At 45.1% G+C, this 14,515-nt stretch overlaps 1 protein-coding gene across 1 annotated transcript in view; it reads left to right on the forward strand.

Annotated features, from left to right (window-relative positions):
* The window catches only part of LOC135527989 (bone morphogenetic protein 7-like), a 51,862-nt gene extending 37,584 nt beyond the window's left edge, over nt 1–14,278 (forward strand). The window contains exons 3-7 of the mRNA XM_064956717.1: nt 367–515; nt 1,965–2,171; nt 11,557–11,633; nt 12,175–12,285; nt 12,446–14,278. Coding sequence (XP_064812789.1) covers nt 367–515; nt 1,965–2,171; nt 11,557–11,633; nt 12,175–12,285; nt 12,446–12,595 — 694 coding nt within the window. The 3' untranslated portion in view covers nt 12,596–14,278. The remainder of the gene's footprint in view (nt 1–366; nt 516–1,964; nt 2,172–11,556; nt 11,634–12,174; nt 12,286–12,445) is intronic.
* The last annotated feature ends 237 nt before the right edge of the window (nt 14,279–14,515 follow it).

The following is a 14,515-nucleotide window of genomic DNA, read 5'->3' on the forward strand; positions in this document are numbered from 1 at the left end:
CTCCCTCCCTCCCTCCCTCCCTCCCTCCCTCCCTCCCTCCCTCCCTCCCTCCCTCCCTCCCTCCCTCCCTCCCTCCCTCCCTCCCTCCCTCCCTCCCTCCCTTCCTCTTTCTCTGTTGCCCTGATCTCACTCTCTTACTTGTTCTACTCCTCAGCTCCACACTTTTTGCACATATTATTTAAGTTTGCAGGCTTGTATGTGTGTGTGTGTTTGTCTGTATCTGTGTGTGTGTGTGTGTGTTTCTTTGCGTATGTTTGCATGTTTGGGTCCCATGTGGGTCTGGTTGTGTATGTGTGTGTGTTTGTCTCTGTGTTTGTGTGAATGTTTACTCATGCATGCACATGTGTGTGTGTGTGTATCCTCCAGGAAGTCGGACCTGTTTCTGTTGGACTCGCGGGTCATCTGGGCGGCTGAGGAGGGGTGGCTGGTGATTGATGTGACATTGACCAGTAACCACTGGGTTCTGAATCCTGGACACAACCTGGGCCTGCAGCTGGCTCTGGAGAGCACTGCCGGTAAGCAGAGGGCCTTTGAACCAGGTCTAGAACCCAGAGGGAGCTCTCTAAACCAGAACTTCTATACGAGAGGTCAAACCATATATGAACCAGGACCCCTAACCATATAGCTTACAGTATGAGTAATGATCTAGGACCAGCTCATCCCTTTCCATATATTCTTATTAATTAGGATCTAAATGATGTATATGTGGCCTGGCCTGGATTCATGTAAGAACAGGAGACAGCATGAGCAGTATGACCTCAGTGCATAGCAATGGCACATTCTCTACCAGCACACAACACAGAGAGAACACACTGGTAGAGGGATAATACAAGCCGTCATAATTTAACACGATCCACTATACCCTCATCATCACTATCACCCATGCAGAAGAGATTACAACAAACAATATGTAATGCAGATGTATTTCTATTGAGTCAAGTTTCTCTTTAGAGCGAAGGTGAGATTGCTATCAGGATGGCAGGATGTTAGTCATTTGAAATCAATAACAACAACAGCAGCATCAACAGTAGTACTGTATGACAGTGTTTCTGAGGAGACTGTTACCTCAGTCATGATAGAAGGATGATCCATGTTTCTTTCATGTTAGGGACAGTGTGTGTTTATGTGTGTGTGTTGGGAGGGGTATGGACGGGCGTGTGCTGGCATGCTCGTGAGACGTCCCGTCACCGTGGGCTGCGGGCAGTGGCGGATATAGGTATAGGTGACATGGGCATCTTACCGGGGGCGGCACGGGGCGCTGAAGGGGGAGCTTACCCAGGGATCCATACAAGCTAGAACCGCCACTGGCTGCGGGCAACATGAGTTTACCTCTGCACTATGATCACAGGCACATTCCTCTGAACATCACATGTTCACCCAGATCTCTCTCTCACACACACATGTTGACATTTTTTGGGAGTCCTTGAGGCAGAACTGAGCAATTTCTGCTAGATAGACCAGCTGCAAAGTCAAAATGGACTTTATTGACTATATTGTAAAAATGCATTTTTGGTCTTAATCTATGGTTAGTGTTTGGCATTAGGGTTAGCAATGTGGTTAAGGTTAGGGTTAAGGTTAGCATTAGGTTTAAAATCAGATTTCATGACATTGTGGCAGTGCCAGCTAGTGCCAGCTCTGCAGAGCTGCCGCCAGAACAAGCTTCATGATTAAAAACGCTAACCTGCCAAACACACACAAACCTTAAACACCGTCAGATCCATTGGGATAAAGTGTTTCTCTTTGATGTCTGGTATTACTTTGGTGCTTGACATTTCCCAGGTCCAAACTGAGAGAGAGAGAGAGAGAGAGAGCGATCCTCATATTTGGGATAACATCAATTTTCAGCATTACACAGACTAAATAAATGGTTCTCATTCGAGACTGAGTGGACCACACGCACTTTAGATACACACACTCACAGAGACATGTCTCTGCCACGCTGTCCTCTGTGTCTCCCCCTGCAGGTGAGAGTGTGAACCCGCGGATGGCAGGGCTGATCGGCCTCAGTGGTCCTCAGAATAAACAGCCCTTCATGGTGGCCTTCTTCAAAGCCACAGAGGTGCACCTGCGCAGCATCCGCTCAGCACCAGGGGGCACCAAACAACGCAACCCCAACCGCTCCAAAGGGGCCAACAAGGGCCAGGAGGCACTCCGAGTGACCAACATCGCAGGTAAGGACTGGGAGATGAGGGGAGAGGGAGGCTAAGAGAATGTGCCTTATGTGTATTTGTGGAAGGCCTTTTAAATGGCACAGTGATATGTTGGTGTAGTGGTGGCTGGTTCTGGTGTGGGTTCCAGGTGAAATGGGAGGCCAGGGCTACTACTGTCTACTACAGCCTCCTTACAATAATTCTCCACATATCTCCAAGGATCAACACACATGCACGCACACACACACACACACACACACACACACACACACACACACACACACACACACACACACACACACACACACACACACACACACACACACACACACACACACACACACACACACACACACACACACACACACACACACACACTTTCCCACTACAAACCAATTATACAAACTTTGTAATGGCAGTCAAACAAAGGTCAAGTGACCAAAGTTGCTAAGCTTGCTAGATAACCTCCTATTTTTCTCTTAATTGAGTTAATGATCATACAGATAGCAGATCAGATCATGAATAACAGGGAGATGAAGAGTGGAAATAGTTGAAATATCAGGGTATCTTAATGGGGACCAACTCTCATCTCATACTGTTTGTTGATCACACATTCTCTACAGAAGCATTGATATGGGCAGCAAGTACAGCAAGCGGACAAAATGTTATAGCAGATATAATATTTGACTAAAACATAATTTCAAACCTTGCTTACATTTGTATACAATCACATACACCATTTTATTAGGTACACCCATCTAGTACCTTTGACTCCAGAACAGCCTAAATGACCCAGGGCAAAAGTTGCTCAGTTGGAATCAAGAGACCTAACGTGTGCCAGGAAAACATTCCCCACACCATTACCCCAATCCAACCAGCCTGTACCGTTGACACCAGGCAGGATGGGGCCATGGACTCATGCTGCTTACTCCAAATCCTGACTCGGACATCAACATGACGCAACAGGAACCATTTTTTGTCAGACCAGGAAAAGCTCTTCCACTCCTTATTGTCCAGTGTTGGTGATCACATGCCCACTGGAGGCTTTTCTTCTTGTTTTTAGCTGATAGGAGTGGAACCTGGTGTGATCATCTGCTGCAACAGCCCATCCGTGACAAGGCCCGACAAATTGTGCGTTCCGAGATGCCGTTCTGCACACCACTGTTGTACTGCACCATTAGTTGCCTGTTTGTCTGTTAGCTGGCGCGATTCTTGCCATTCTCCTTTGACCTCTCATCAACGAGCTGTTTTCACCCGCGCTGTGGTGGTCATGAAATAACTGCCGGTCTCACGGTAATTGACCGTTAATGAACATAAACACATTTAGCATCTCCTGGCTTCCACAAGCCACTGATGCAGACCTTTGGAACATCTACATTTGAAAAAGTCTAATACATGCATGTAATACAACCGACACCATCACAATAAGTCCATTATTTATTATAAACAGGTGTAAAGAAATATGATATGAAGAAGATGTAGTCTATTTCAGGAGAACAGAATAGCCTACTCTGAGTTGTCCTTATGTTAGGCCCTGATCTGGCTGTGTCATATGGCTGTGGGTTTTCTTAGAATTCCGTGACATTATTTTAAAGTATGAAGAATGAACAATTTAACATAGCTGAATAAAATAGAAAACATATATTCATCAAACGATTTGAGGGAATCTAATTCTATTGATCACATACACATGTTTAGCAGATGTTATTGTGGGTGTAGCGAAATGCTTGTGTTCCTAGCTCCAACAGTGCAGTAGTATCTAACAATTCACGACAATACACACAAATCTAAAAGTAAAAGAATGGAATTAAGAAATATATAAATATTAGGATGAGCAATGTTGGAGTGGCATTGACTAAAATTCAGTAGAATAGAATACAGTATTTACATATGAGATGAGTAAAGCAGTATGCAAACATTATTAAAGTGACTAGTGTTCCATTATTAAAGTGGCCAGTGATTCCATGTCTATGTATACAGTGTAGGGCAGCAGCCTCTAAGATGCAGGGTTGAGTAACCGGGTGGTAGCAGGCTAGTGATGGTTATTTAACAGTCTGATGGCCTTGAGATAGAAGCTGTTTTTCATCTCTCAGTCCCAGCTTTGATGCACCTGTACTGACCTCACCTTCTGGATGATAGCGGGGTGAACAGGGTGGTTTATGTACTTGATGATCTTTTTGGCCTTCCTGTGACATCGGATGGTGTAGGTGTCCTGGAGTATAGGCAGTGTGCCCCCGGTGATGCGTTGGGCAGACCGCACCACCCTCTGGAGTGCCCTGTGGTTGCGGGCGGTGCAGTTGCCGTACCAGGCGGTGAGACAGCCCGAAAGCATGCTCTCAATTGTGCATCTGTAAATCTCAATCTGTAAATGTTTCTGAAGGTCTTAGGGGCCAAACCAAATTTCTGGACCATTTCAGATTATCAGTGATGTGTACGCCGAAGGAACTTGAAGCTTTTCACGTTCTCCACTGTGGTCCTGTCGATGTGGTTAGGGGAGTGCTCCCTCTGCTGTTTCCTGAAGTCCACGATCAGCTCCTTCGTTTTGTTGATGTTGAGGGAGAGGTTATTTTCCTGGCACCCCTCCTCCAGGGCCCTCACCTCCTGCCTGTTGGCTGTCTCGTCATTGTTGGTAATCAGGCCTCCTACTGTTGTGTCATTTGCAAACTTGATGTTTGAGTTGGAGGTGTGCATGGCCACAGAGTCATGAGTGAACAAGGAGTACAGGAGGGTGCTAAGTACACACCCTTCTGGGGCCTCTGTGTTGAGGATCAGCGAAGTGGAGGTGTTGTTTCCTTCCTTCACCACCTGGGGCCGGCCCGTAAGGAAGTCCAGGACCCAGTTGCACAGGGCGGATTCAGACCCAGGGCCCCGAGCTTAATAATGAGCTTGGAGGGTACTATGGTGTTGAAGGTTGAACAGCATTCTGACGTAGTTATTCCTCTTGTCCAGATGGTATAGGGCAGAGTGCAGTGCGATGGCGATTGCATCATCTATGGATCTATTGGGGCGGTAAAAAAATTGAAGTAGGTCTAGGGTGTCAGGTAAGGTAGAGGTGATATGATCCTTAACTAGCCTCTCAAAGCACTTCATGATGACAGAGGTGACTGCTACGGGGCGATAAACATTTAGTTCAGTTACCTTTGCTTTCTTGGGTACAGGATCAATGGTGGACATCTTGAAGCATGTGGGGACAGCATACTGGGAAAGGAGGGATTGAATATGTCCGTAAACACTCCAGCCAGCTGGTCTGCGCTCTGAGGACGCGGCTAAGGATGCCGTCTGGGCCGGCAGCCTTGTGAAGATTAACACATTTAAATGTCTTACTCACGTTGGCCACAGAGAACGAGAGCCCACAGTCCTTGGGAGCGAGCCACATCGGTGCACTGTGTTATCCTCAAAGTGGACCAAGAATATGTTTAACTCGTTTGGGAGCGACGTGGCAGGTTTTCCCTTTGTAATCCGTGATTATCTGTAGACCCTGCCACATATGTCTCGTGTCTGAGCCGTTGAATGTTTTGACTGTTTGATTGCCTTACGGAGGGAATAACTCCACTGTTTCTATTTGAGTAGTCACCGTGGGAACAACATCCCCTATACGCTTCCTGATGAACTCAGTCACCATGTCTGTGTAAACGTCAATGTTATTCTGAGAGGCTACCTGGAACATATCCCAGTCCGCATGATCAAAACAATCTTGAAGCATGGATTCCGATTAGTCAGACCAGCGTTGAATTGACCTCAGCACTGGTACTTCCTGTTTGAGTTTCTGCCTATAGGAAGGGAGGAGTAAAATTAAGTTGTGATCTGATTTGCCGAAGGGAGGGCAAGGGAGGGCCTTGTAGGCATATCGAAAAGGCAAATAGCAGTGGTCTAGTGTCTTTCCTAAGAGAGTACTACAGTCAATGTATTAATAGAATTTCGGAGTTTTCATTTTCCTCAAATTTGCTTTGTTAAAATCCCAAGCTACAATAAATGTGGCCTCAGGATATGTGGTTTTCAGTTTGCACGTTTTCACAGTTTGCACATGCAGCTATTCTGTGTTGAACAGTTAACAATTATTTATGTAACTTTAGTTGTGATACAAAAGTTGGGCTATATGTTATGATTTTTACTACATTCTAAGGCTGCATGATGCGACTCGAATGATAATTTGAAAAAAGTTGCATGAAAGGCCTGAGCTCTGCTTTGTTTCTTGCACAGGCTGCACACACTTCATCAGTCTCTCATTCACAATTTGACAAGCACTTGATAATGCTTCGATTTGGCGGCATCCCATTTTTGTGGCCATTATGCCCCCTAAAAAAATGCATGCCCTTTGCAGCCAGTGGCTGTTGTGCCCTTGGGCTACATATAATAATTATAATTCCCTTCTCCCGACTGCGTGCCGAAGCACCTCTTTCTCACAGGCTACAAGTGTCACGCCTGTTCCCGCTCCCCCTCTGGCGCTCGAGGGTGCCAGGCTGCTCTTCATTGCGCACACCTGTCACCATCATTGCGCACAGCTGCGCAATATTGGACTCACCTGGACTCCATTACTTTGTTGATTGCCCTTCTATATCTGTCTGTTCCTCAGTTGATTCCCCATGTCAGCATTATTGTCGTTATGTTCCCCCTTTTCAGACGGTGTTCTTGTTTTGGTTTGATGTCCGTTTTCCAGTAAATGTTCACTCCTTGTACTTGCTTCTCGTCTCCATGCGTAGTTCCTTACAACAAGTGAAGACAGACACATCAGGGACCCAACTGTGTGCGTCCTCATCCAATTCTGAGGCGCATATTGAAGATATGGAAGAACTGTCCACATTAACTTTTCATCAGCCAATAAGATGAGAAGGCCTAACGAACAGCAAAAGCACTAGCCTATGTCAATCTACTATCCCCCATAGTACAAAAGTTCACATTCTATTCTGTGCGAGAAATAAATATTCCAAACATAGTCTGGGACAGTTGTGGAATGTGATAGATCCCACATTAATACAACCACTAGCATAAAAAAAACTGTTTTAAGCAATGAGCCTGACGCAACAGATGAGAACATTTAACTTAAAATGTTGATAAACTATTGGGCTATTTCTTCACATTATGAGGGCAGCAATGTGTACACGGCAGTAGGTTATAAGCACAAATGTTCCATTAGCAGAAAAACAACATTCTCAAAAGTGACCACAGATGTGATTATGCATGTAATGCTTTTATTATAAAGGTGCATTTTTATGGTGAAAATCATCTTCCCCAAACGAGAAACTCACACGCTGTGTATTGTATGCCAGTTACGCTCTACACCTGTTGTAAATGTAAAGCGGAGTAATGTGCTTCATTTTAAGACGTTATTTGATCACTTTAGTTGTTAATAAACAAACGTTATAAAAACATAAAGGCCTAAGGGCTAGGCTACATGAAGTGGCCTATGGGCTAGGCTACATGAAGTGGCCTATGGGCTAGGCTACATGAAATGGCCTATGGGCTAAGCTACATGAAGTGGCCTATGGGCTAGGCTACATGAAGTGGCCTATGGGCTAGGCTACATGAAGTGGCCTATGGGCTAGGCTACATGAAGTGGCCTATGGGCTAGGCTACATGAAGTGGCCTATGGGCTAGGCTACATGAAGTGGCCTATGGGCTAGGCTACATGAAGTGGCCTATGGGCTAGGCTACATGAAGTGGCCTATGGGCTAGGCTACATGAAGTGGCCTATGGGCTAGGCTACATGAAGTGGCCTATGGGCTAGGCTATATGAAGTGGCCTATGGGCTAGGCTACATGAAGTGGCCTATGGGCTAGGCTACATGAAGTGGCCTATGGGCTAGGCTACATGAAGTGGCCTATGGGCTAGGCTACATGAAGGGGCCTATGGGCTAGGCTACATGAAGGGGCCTATGGGCTAGGCTACATGAAGTGGCCTATGGGCTAGGCTACATGAAGTGGCCTATGGGCTAGGCTACATGAAGTGGCCTATGGGCTAGGCTACATGAAGGGGCCTATGGGCTAGGCTACATGAAGTAAGCGACTATAATTTGAAGAAGTCAGGGGAAAAAGCATGCCCTGTTTGCCTTCAGCTGGGCATTATTGACAAGTGATAATATATCATTTATAAATGATAGGCTAATATTATCACTCATCACACTATTCTTGAATTAATCTTGTCTTTACATACACCACCGTTCAAAAGTTTGGGGTCACTTAGAAATGTCCTTGTTTTTGAATGAAAAGCACATTTTTTGTCCATTAAAATAACATCAAATTGATCAGAAATACAGTGTAAACATTGTTAATGTTGTAAATTACTATTGTAGCTGGAAACGGCAGAATGGAATATCTACATAGGCCTACAGAGGCCCATTATCAGCAACCATCACTCCTGTGTTCCAATGGCAAGTTGGGTTAGCTAATCCAAGTTTATTGATCATTAGAAAACCCTTTTGCAATTATGTTAGCACAGCTGACAACTGTTGTTCTGATTAAAGAAGCAATAAAACTGGCCTTCTTTAGACTAGTTGAGTATCTGGAGCATGAGCATTTGTGGGTTCGATTACAGGCTCAAAATGGCTAGAAACAAATACATTTCTTCTCAAACTTGTCCGTCGTTTCTTGTTCTGAGAAATAAAGGCTATTCCATGTGAGAAATTGCCAAGAAACTGAAGATCTCGTACAACGCTGTGTACTACTCCCTTCGCAGAACAGCGCAAACTGTCTCTTACCAGAATAGAAAGAGGAGTGGGAGGCCCCGGTGCACAACTAAACTAGAGGACAAGTACATTAGTGTCTAATTTGAGAAACAGACGCCTCACAAGTCCTCAACTGGCACCTTCATTAAATAGTACCCACAAAACACCAGTCTCAATGTGAACAGTGAAGAGGCGACTCCGGGAAGCTGGATCATACCATGCTCAAACTCGCTTAGGCCACTAGTTTTGCCCATCTAACATTTAATCGAACAGTAACTGAATGCCTCGATGCCTGCCTGCCTGCTTTATAATATATATACAGTTGAAGTCGGAGGTTTACATACACCTTAGCCAAATACATTTAAACTCAGTTTTTCACAATTCCTGACATTTAATCCGAGTAAAAATTCCTTGTCTTGGGTCAGTTAGGATCACCACTTCATTTTAAATGTCAGAATAATAGTAGAGAGAATTATTTCTTTCAGCTTTTATTTATTTCATCACATTCCCAGTGGGTCAGAAGTTTACATACACTCAATTAGTATTTGGTAGCATTGCCTTAAAATTGTTTAACTTGGGTCAAACATTTCAGGTAGTCTTCCACCAGCTTCCCACAATAAGTTGGCTGAATTTTGTCCCATTCCTCCTGACAGAGCTGATGTAACTGAGTCAGGTTTGTAGGCCTCCTTGCTCGCACATGCTTTTTCAGTTCTGCCCACAAATCTTCTATGGGATTGAGATCAGGGCTTTGTTATGGCCACTCCAATACCTTGAATTTCTGTCCTTAAGCCATTTTGCCACAACTTTGGAAGTATGCGTGGGGTCATTGTTCATTTGGAAGATCCATTTGCGACCAAGCTTTAACTTCCTGACTGATGTCTTGAGATGTTGCTTCAATATATCCACGTAATTTTCCTTTCTCATTTTGCCATCTATTTTGTGAAGTACACCAGTACCTCCTGCAGCAAAGCACCACCACAACATGATGCTGCCACCCCCGTGCTTCACGGTTGGGGTGGTGTTCTTCGGCTTGCAAGCCTCCCCCTTTTTCCTCCAAACATAACGATGGTCATTATGGCCAAACAGTTCTATTTTTGTTTCATCAGACCAGAGGACATTTCTCCAAAAAGTATGATTTTTGTCCCCATGTGCAGTTGCAAACCGTAGTCTGGCTTTTATTTATGGTTGTTGTAGACTAGTGCCTTTTTCCTTGCTGAGCGGACTTTCAGGTTATATCGATTAAGGACTTGTTTTACTGTGGATATAGATACTTTTGTACCTGTTTCCTCCAGCATCTTCACACGGTCCTTTGCTGTTGTTCTGGGAGTGATTTGCACTTTTCACACCAAAGTACGTTCATCTCCTTCCTGAGCGGTATGACAGCTGTGTGGTCCCATGGTGTTTATACTTGCATACTGTTGTTTGTACAGATGAACGTGGTACCTTCAGGCATTGGGGCGTTTGGGCTGCCTAGTGGTTAGAGCATTGGACTATTAACCGAAAGGTTGCAAGTTCAAATCCCCGAGCTGACAAGGGAAAAATCTGTCGTTCTGCCCCTGAACAGGCAGTTAACCCACTGTTCCTAGGCCGTCATTGAAAATAAGAATTTGTTCTTAACTGACTTGCCTAGTAAAATAACAAAAAATTGGAAATTGCTCCCAAGGATGAACCAGACTTGTGGAGGTCTACAATGTGTTTTCTGGGGTCTTGGCTGATTTCTTTTGATTTTCCCATGATGTCAAGCAGAGGCACTGAGTTTGAAGGTAGGCCTTGAAATACATCCAGAGGTACACCTCCAATTGACTCAAATGATGTCAATTAGCCTATCAGAAGCTTCTAAAGCCATGACATCATTTTCTGGAATCTCCCAAGCTGTTTAAAGGCACAGTCAACTTAGTGTATGTAAACTTCTGACCCACTGGAATTGTGATACAGTGAATTATAAGAAAATAATCTGTCTCTAAACAATTGTAGGAAAAATTACTTGTGTCATTTACAAAGTAGATGCGCTAACCGACTTGCCAAAACTGTGAACCTTGATGTCTTAATGCATGGGCTTTAAATACATGAGCCTCATGGAGTGGACAGATAGGGCCAAGAACCGAGCATAGAGCAAAGGCAGGTCCTATGTTCTGGGCAGATCACGTCTGCACTGTGTGTATGTGTGTATGTGTGTGTGTGTGTGTGTGTGTGTGTGTGTGTGTGTGTGTGTGTGTGTGTGTGTGTGTGTGTGTGTGTGTGTGTGAGTGTGTGTGTGTGTGTGTGCATGCGCGTGTTTGTGTGTGTGTGTATGTGTGACAGAGCTGATGAGAACCAGTTGTTCCTGATTATTCCCAATCCCAATGACTTGGTCAAATGCATGTTCTACAGAACTCCTACCAGAGGGAGGGAGGGAATAGAAAGAAGAAGAGAGGGAATAGAATGGAGTGGTGAAATAGATGGGTTAAGCCTCTGTCCTCTCTTTGCTCTGGTAGCCCTACGTCTCAGAGGACACAGAGAACATAGTGAACTACCCCTAAATGTTTAAGCCTGTACTACATAGACTGATATCATGTACAGCAAGGTTTTATGTTTCCATGCTATCACATTGTAATGTTTTACACTCCTCCTTATCTCTCCACATCCTTCTTTCTCCATTTATTTTTCTTTCTTTCTTTCTTTCTTTTTCTTTCTCTCTCTCTCTCTCTCTCTCTCTCTCTCTCTCTCTCTCTCTCTCTCTTTCTCACCCCCCTATCTCTCTCTCAGAGAACAGCAGTGCTGATCAGAAGCAGGCATGCAAGAAACACGAGCTCTATGTCAGCTTCAGAGACCTGGGGTGGCAGGTACCGTGCGCACCACACACATTCCTCTGTCTCTCTCTCTTTCTCCTCTTCTCCTTTTCTTTTATCCACCATCCCTCTTAATATCTATCCCCTTTTCTCACTCGCTCCCACACTTATCTCTTCTTCACCCCTCCTCTGTTCTCCCTCTTCTACACTCTGTCCCCGCTGTTTCCCTCCCTGTCCTCCCTAATGCCTTTTCATAGCAGAGACCTAAATCCAGTGATCTACAGTTCTCACTGTTGTCCATGATATCCATTACAACAGCTGGGTAAACAGTGGGTTATGCTAAGGAAAGGGGCAGATTTATTGCCTTACTAGGGCTCCACAGTTCACAACAAGTTCTGAGTTTAGAACCGGGAAGCTTGTTGTTACTACTGAGGCTACCGTGACTACTGTGGCATGCATCACATGCTGATCACACAATCACATGAAGGATAACAGTGTGACTCTCTTTCTCTCTTTCTCCACCCTCTATCCCTCTCCCTATCCCCCCCCTCTCTCTCTCTCTCTCTCTCTCTCTCTCTCTCTCTCTCTCTCTCAGGACTGGATCATAGCTCCAGAGGGCTATGCAGCTTATTACTGTGAGGGAGAGTGTGCCTTCCCTCTCAACTCCTACATGAATGCCACTAACCACGCCATCGTGCAGACACTAGTGAGTACCCTCCAAGAATAAACATGATACTTTAGTATCATTCATTCAGTCAATATACTAGACAGCGTCAACACAAAGACAACTGCATTGACATGTTATCAGTTCAGTATCTCCCTTACTCCAACCCCCACCTCTTTACCCCCCCCCACCCCCCGTATAGGTCCACCTAATAAACCCAGACACCATTCCTAAGCCCTGCTGTGCTCCCACCCAGCTCCATGCCATCTCAGTGCTCTACTTTGACGACAGCTCCAATGTCATCCTCAAGAAGTACCGCAACATGGTGGTCAGAGCCTGTGGCTGCCATTAGACTACAGCCAACCTCGAACCCTCACAACACACACACACATTCCTGCCTCTAAATAACCCTCAACGCACGTGACTTTCATCTAGAGACTTGAATGGACACATGAATGAACTACATGTCCTAGAGTGCCTTGCCGTGCTGCTGGATAGGAGCTACATGAGGACTGGCAGACAATCATGATTATTGAGTCCAACTTGGAGCACACACAACCCCCCCCCCCCCACACACACACACTCTGTGCTTTCTACTGTGTATGAGACATTTTAAGCAGTGATTGTATAGTAATACACAGTCAACAATATTTTGTTAATGTCAATATGTTTTCTGTGTAGTTAAAGGTGTTTTTCTAGATATTTTTGATCTATATAGTTTTTGTATGCTTTTTATGACTGAAGGACTAGGCTTTAGGAAGTGTGGATGCTCTATGGACTTTTCATGTACATTACTGTGTAAATAGTTTTTCAAACAAAGAGAAGCGTATTTATTTCCTGGTCTTGGGAATGTTAAGGGTAGGTTCAATGTTTCTCCTCTGTACTCCAGTGTCTACATGTACTGTATGTCCTGCACAGTACAGTGTTAAATCTATCATCAGTACGGACCTATCATTACACTCTTGTCATGGGAAACAACTCTGCCCTTGCCTCTCCATATCCCAAACATTGTCTTAATGTTACTCTGATGTCATACGCACACTAGTGTATTGACTCAGATATAGAAAGAAAATGGATAGTTCTCTTTAGAAAAAACGACATATGCATTAATATAGCTCTGTTTATAAGCCAGGGTTAAACAAGTGTCACACAAGTCATTGAGAAACAATAATACAGAGGGTTTCAGAAAAACAGACGAAGGGGGATTGAGAGAGATAGATATGTGTATCTGTGTTCCAGGTCATTTTAGGATGAACTGTTTTTCTATCCTCTGCCGTGAAGTCTACCTTATTTAAGAGGACTATTTATTGAGAGCCGAGAAGGCCGGTATTCTCTGCCAACGCAGCATCTTATTAACTCACAAAAGTCTTTGTTTTACTGCAAAACTGGTTCAAGAAAATGGGAGGAAGCATCACTGACTTTCTGGTGTCGGGTTTCTTTTCCCTAACCAACAGCACACTTTCCTCTCATCTCTCCTCTTTGCGTTCTATCCTTTCTCGTCTTTCCTCACCTCTCTCACTGCTCTCCCCTCTCTTCACTTTCCTCTCTCCTCTCCCCCCTCTCCTCTCCCCTCTCTCCCCTCTCCTCCTCACCCCTCTCCTAAATAGCGTTTCAATCGGTGACGTCACTTGCTCTGAGACCTTGAAGTAGTTGTTCCCCTTGCTCTGCAAGGGCTGCGGCTTTTGTGGAGCGATTGGTAACGATGCTTCGTGGGTGACTGTTGTTGATGTGTGCAGAGGGTCCCTGGTTCGCGCCCGGGTATGGGCGAGGGGACGGTCTAAAGTTATACTGTTACACTAGCTATTAGCTACTAGCTTTGTTATGTTTTGGTAGCGGAGCACTGGATAATTATAGCTAGTTGGCTAAGCTTTGATCAGCATGAATATCTGAAAATGGCTGGGCATCATTTTGAGTGTGATGCCAAGCTCACCGAGCAGTCTGCAGACCTGGCCACTGAGGTTGAGGGGCCTAGCATTAAATGTAATACCCGCCCAACCCCCCACGCCGTCTGCTGACCAACATGATCGAAAAGAGGGCCTAGCACCAGCAGAACCAGGGTAACATTACAACAAGCACCTGCACCTCTGTTACCCCAGCCACTAGCACCTGCACCTCTGTTACCCCAGCCACTAGCACCTGCACCTCTGTTACCCCAGCCACGAGCACCTGCACCTCTGTTACCCCAGCCACTAGCACCTGAACCTCCGTTACCCCAGCCACTAGCACCTGAACCTCCGTTACCCCAGCCACTAGCACCTGAACCTCCGTTACC

The sequence above is a fragment of the Oncorhynchus masou genome, chromosome 33 (assembly GCF_036934945.1).
Source record: "Oncorhynchus masou masou isolate Uvic2021 chromosome 33, UVic_Omas_1.1, whole genome shotgun sequence".
Taxonomy (NCBI): Eukaryota; Metazoa; Chordata; class Actinopteri; order Salmoniformes; family Salmonidae; genus Oncorhynchus; species Oncorhynchus masou.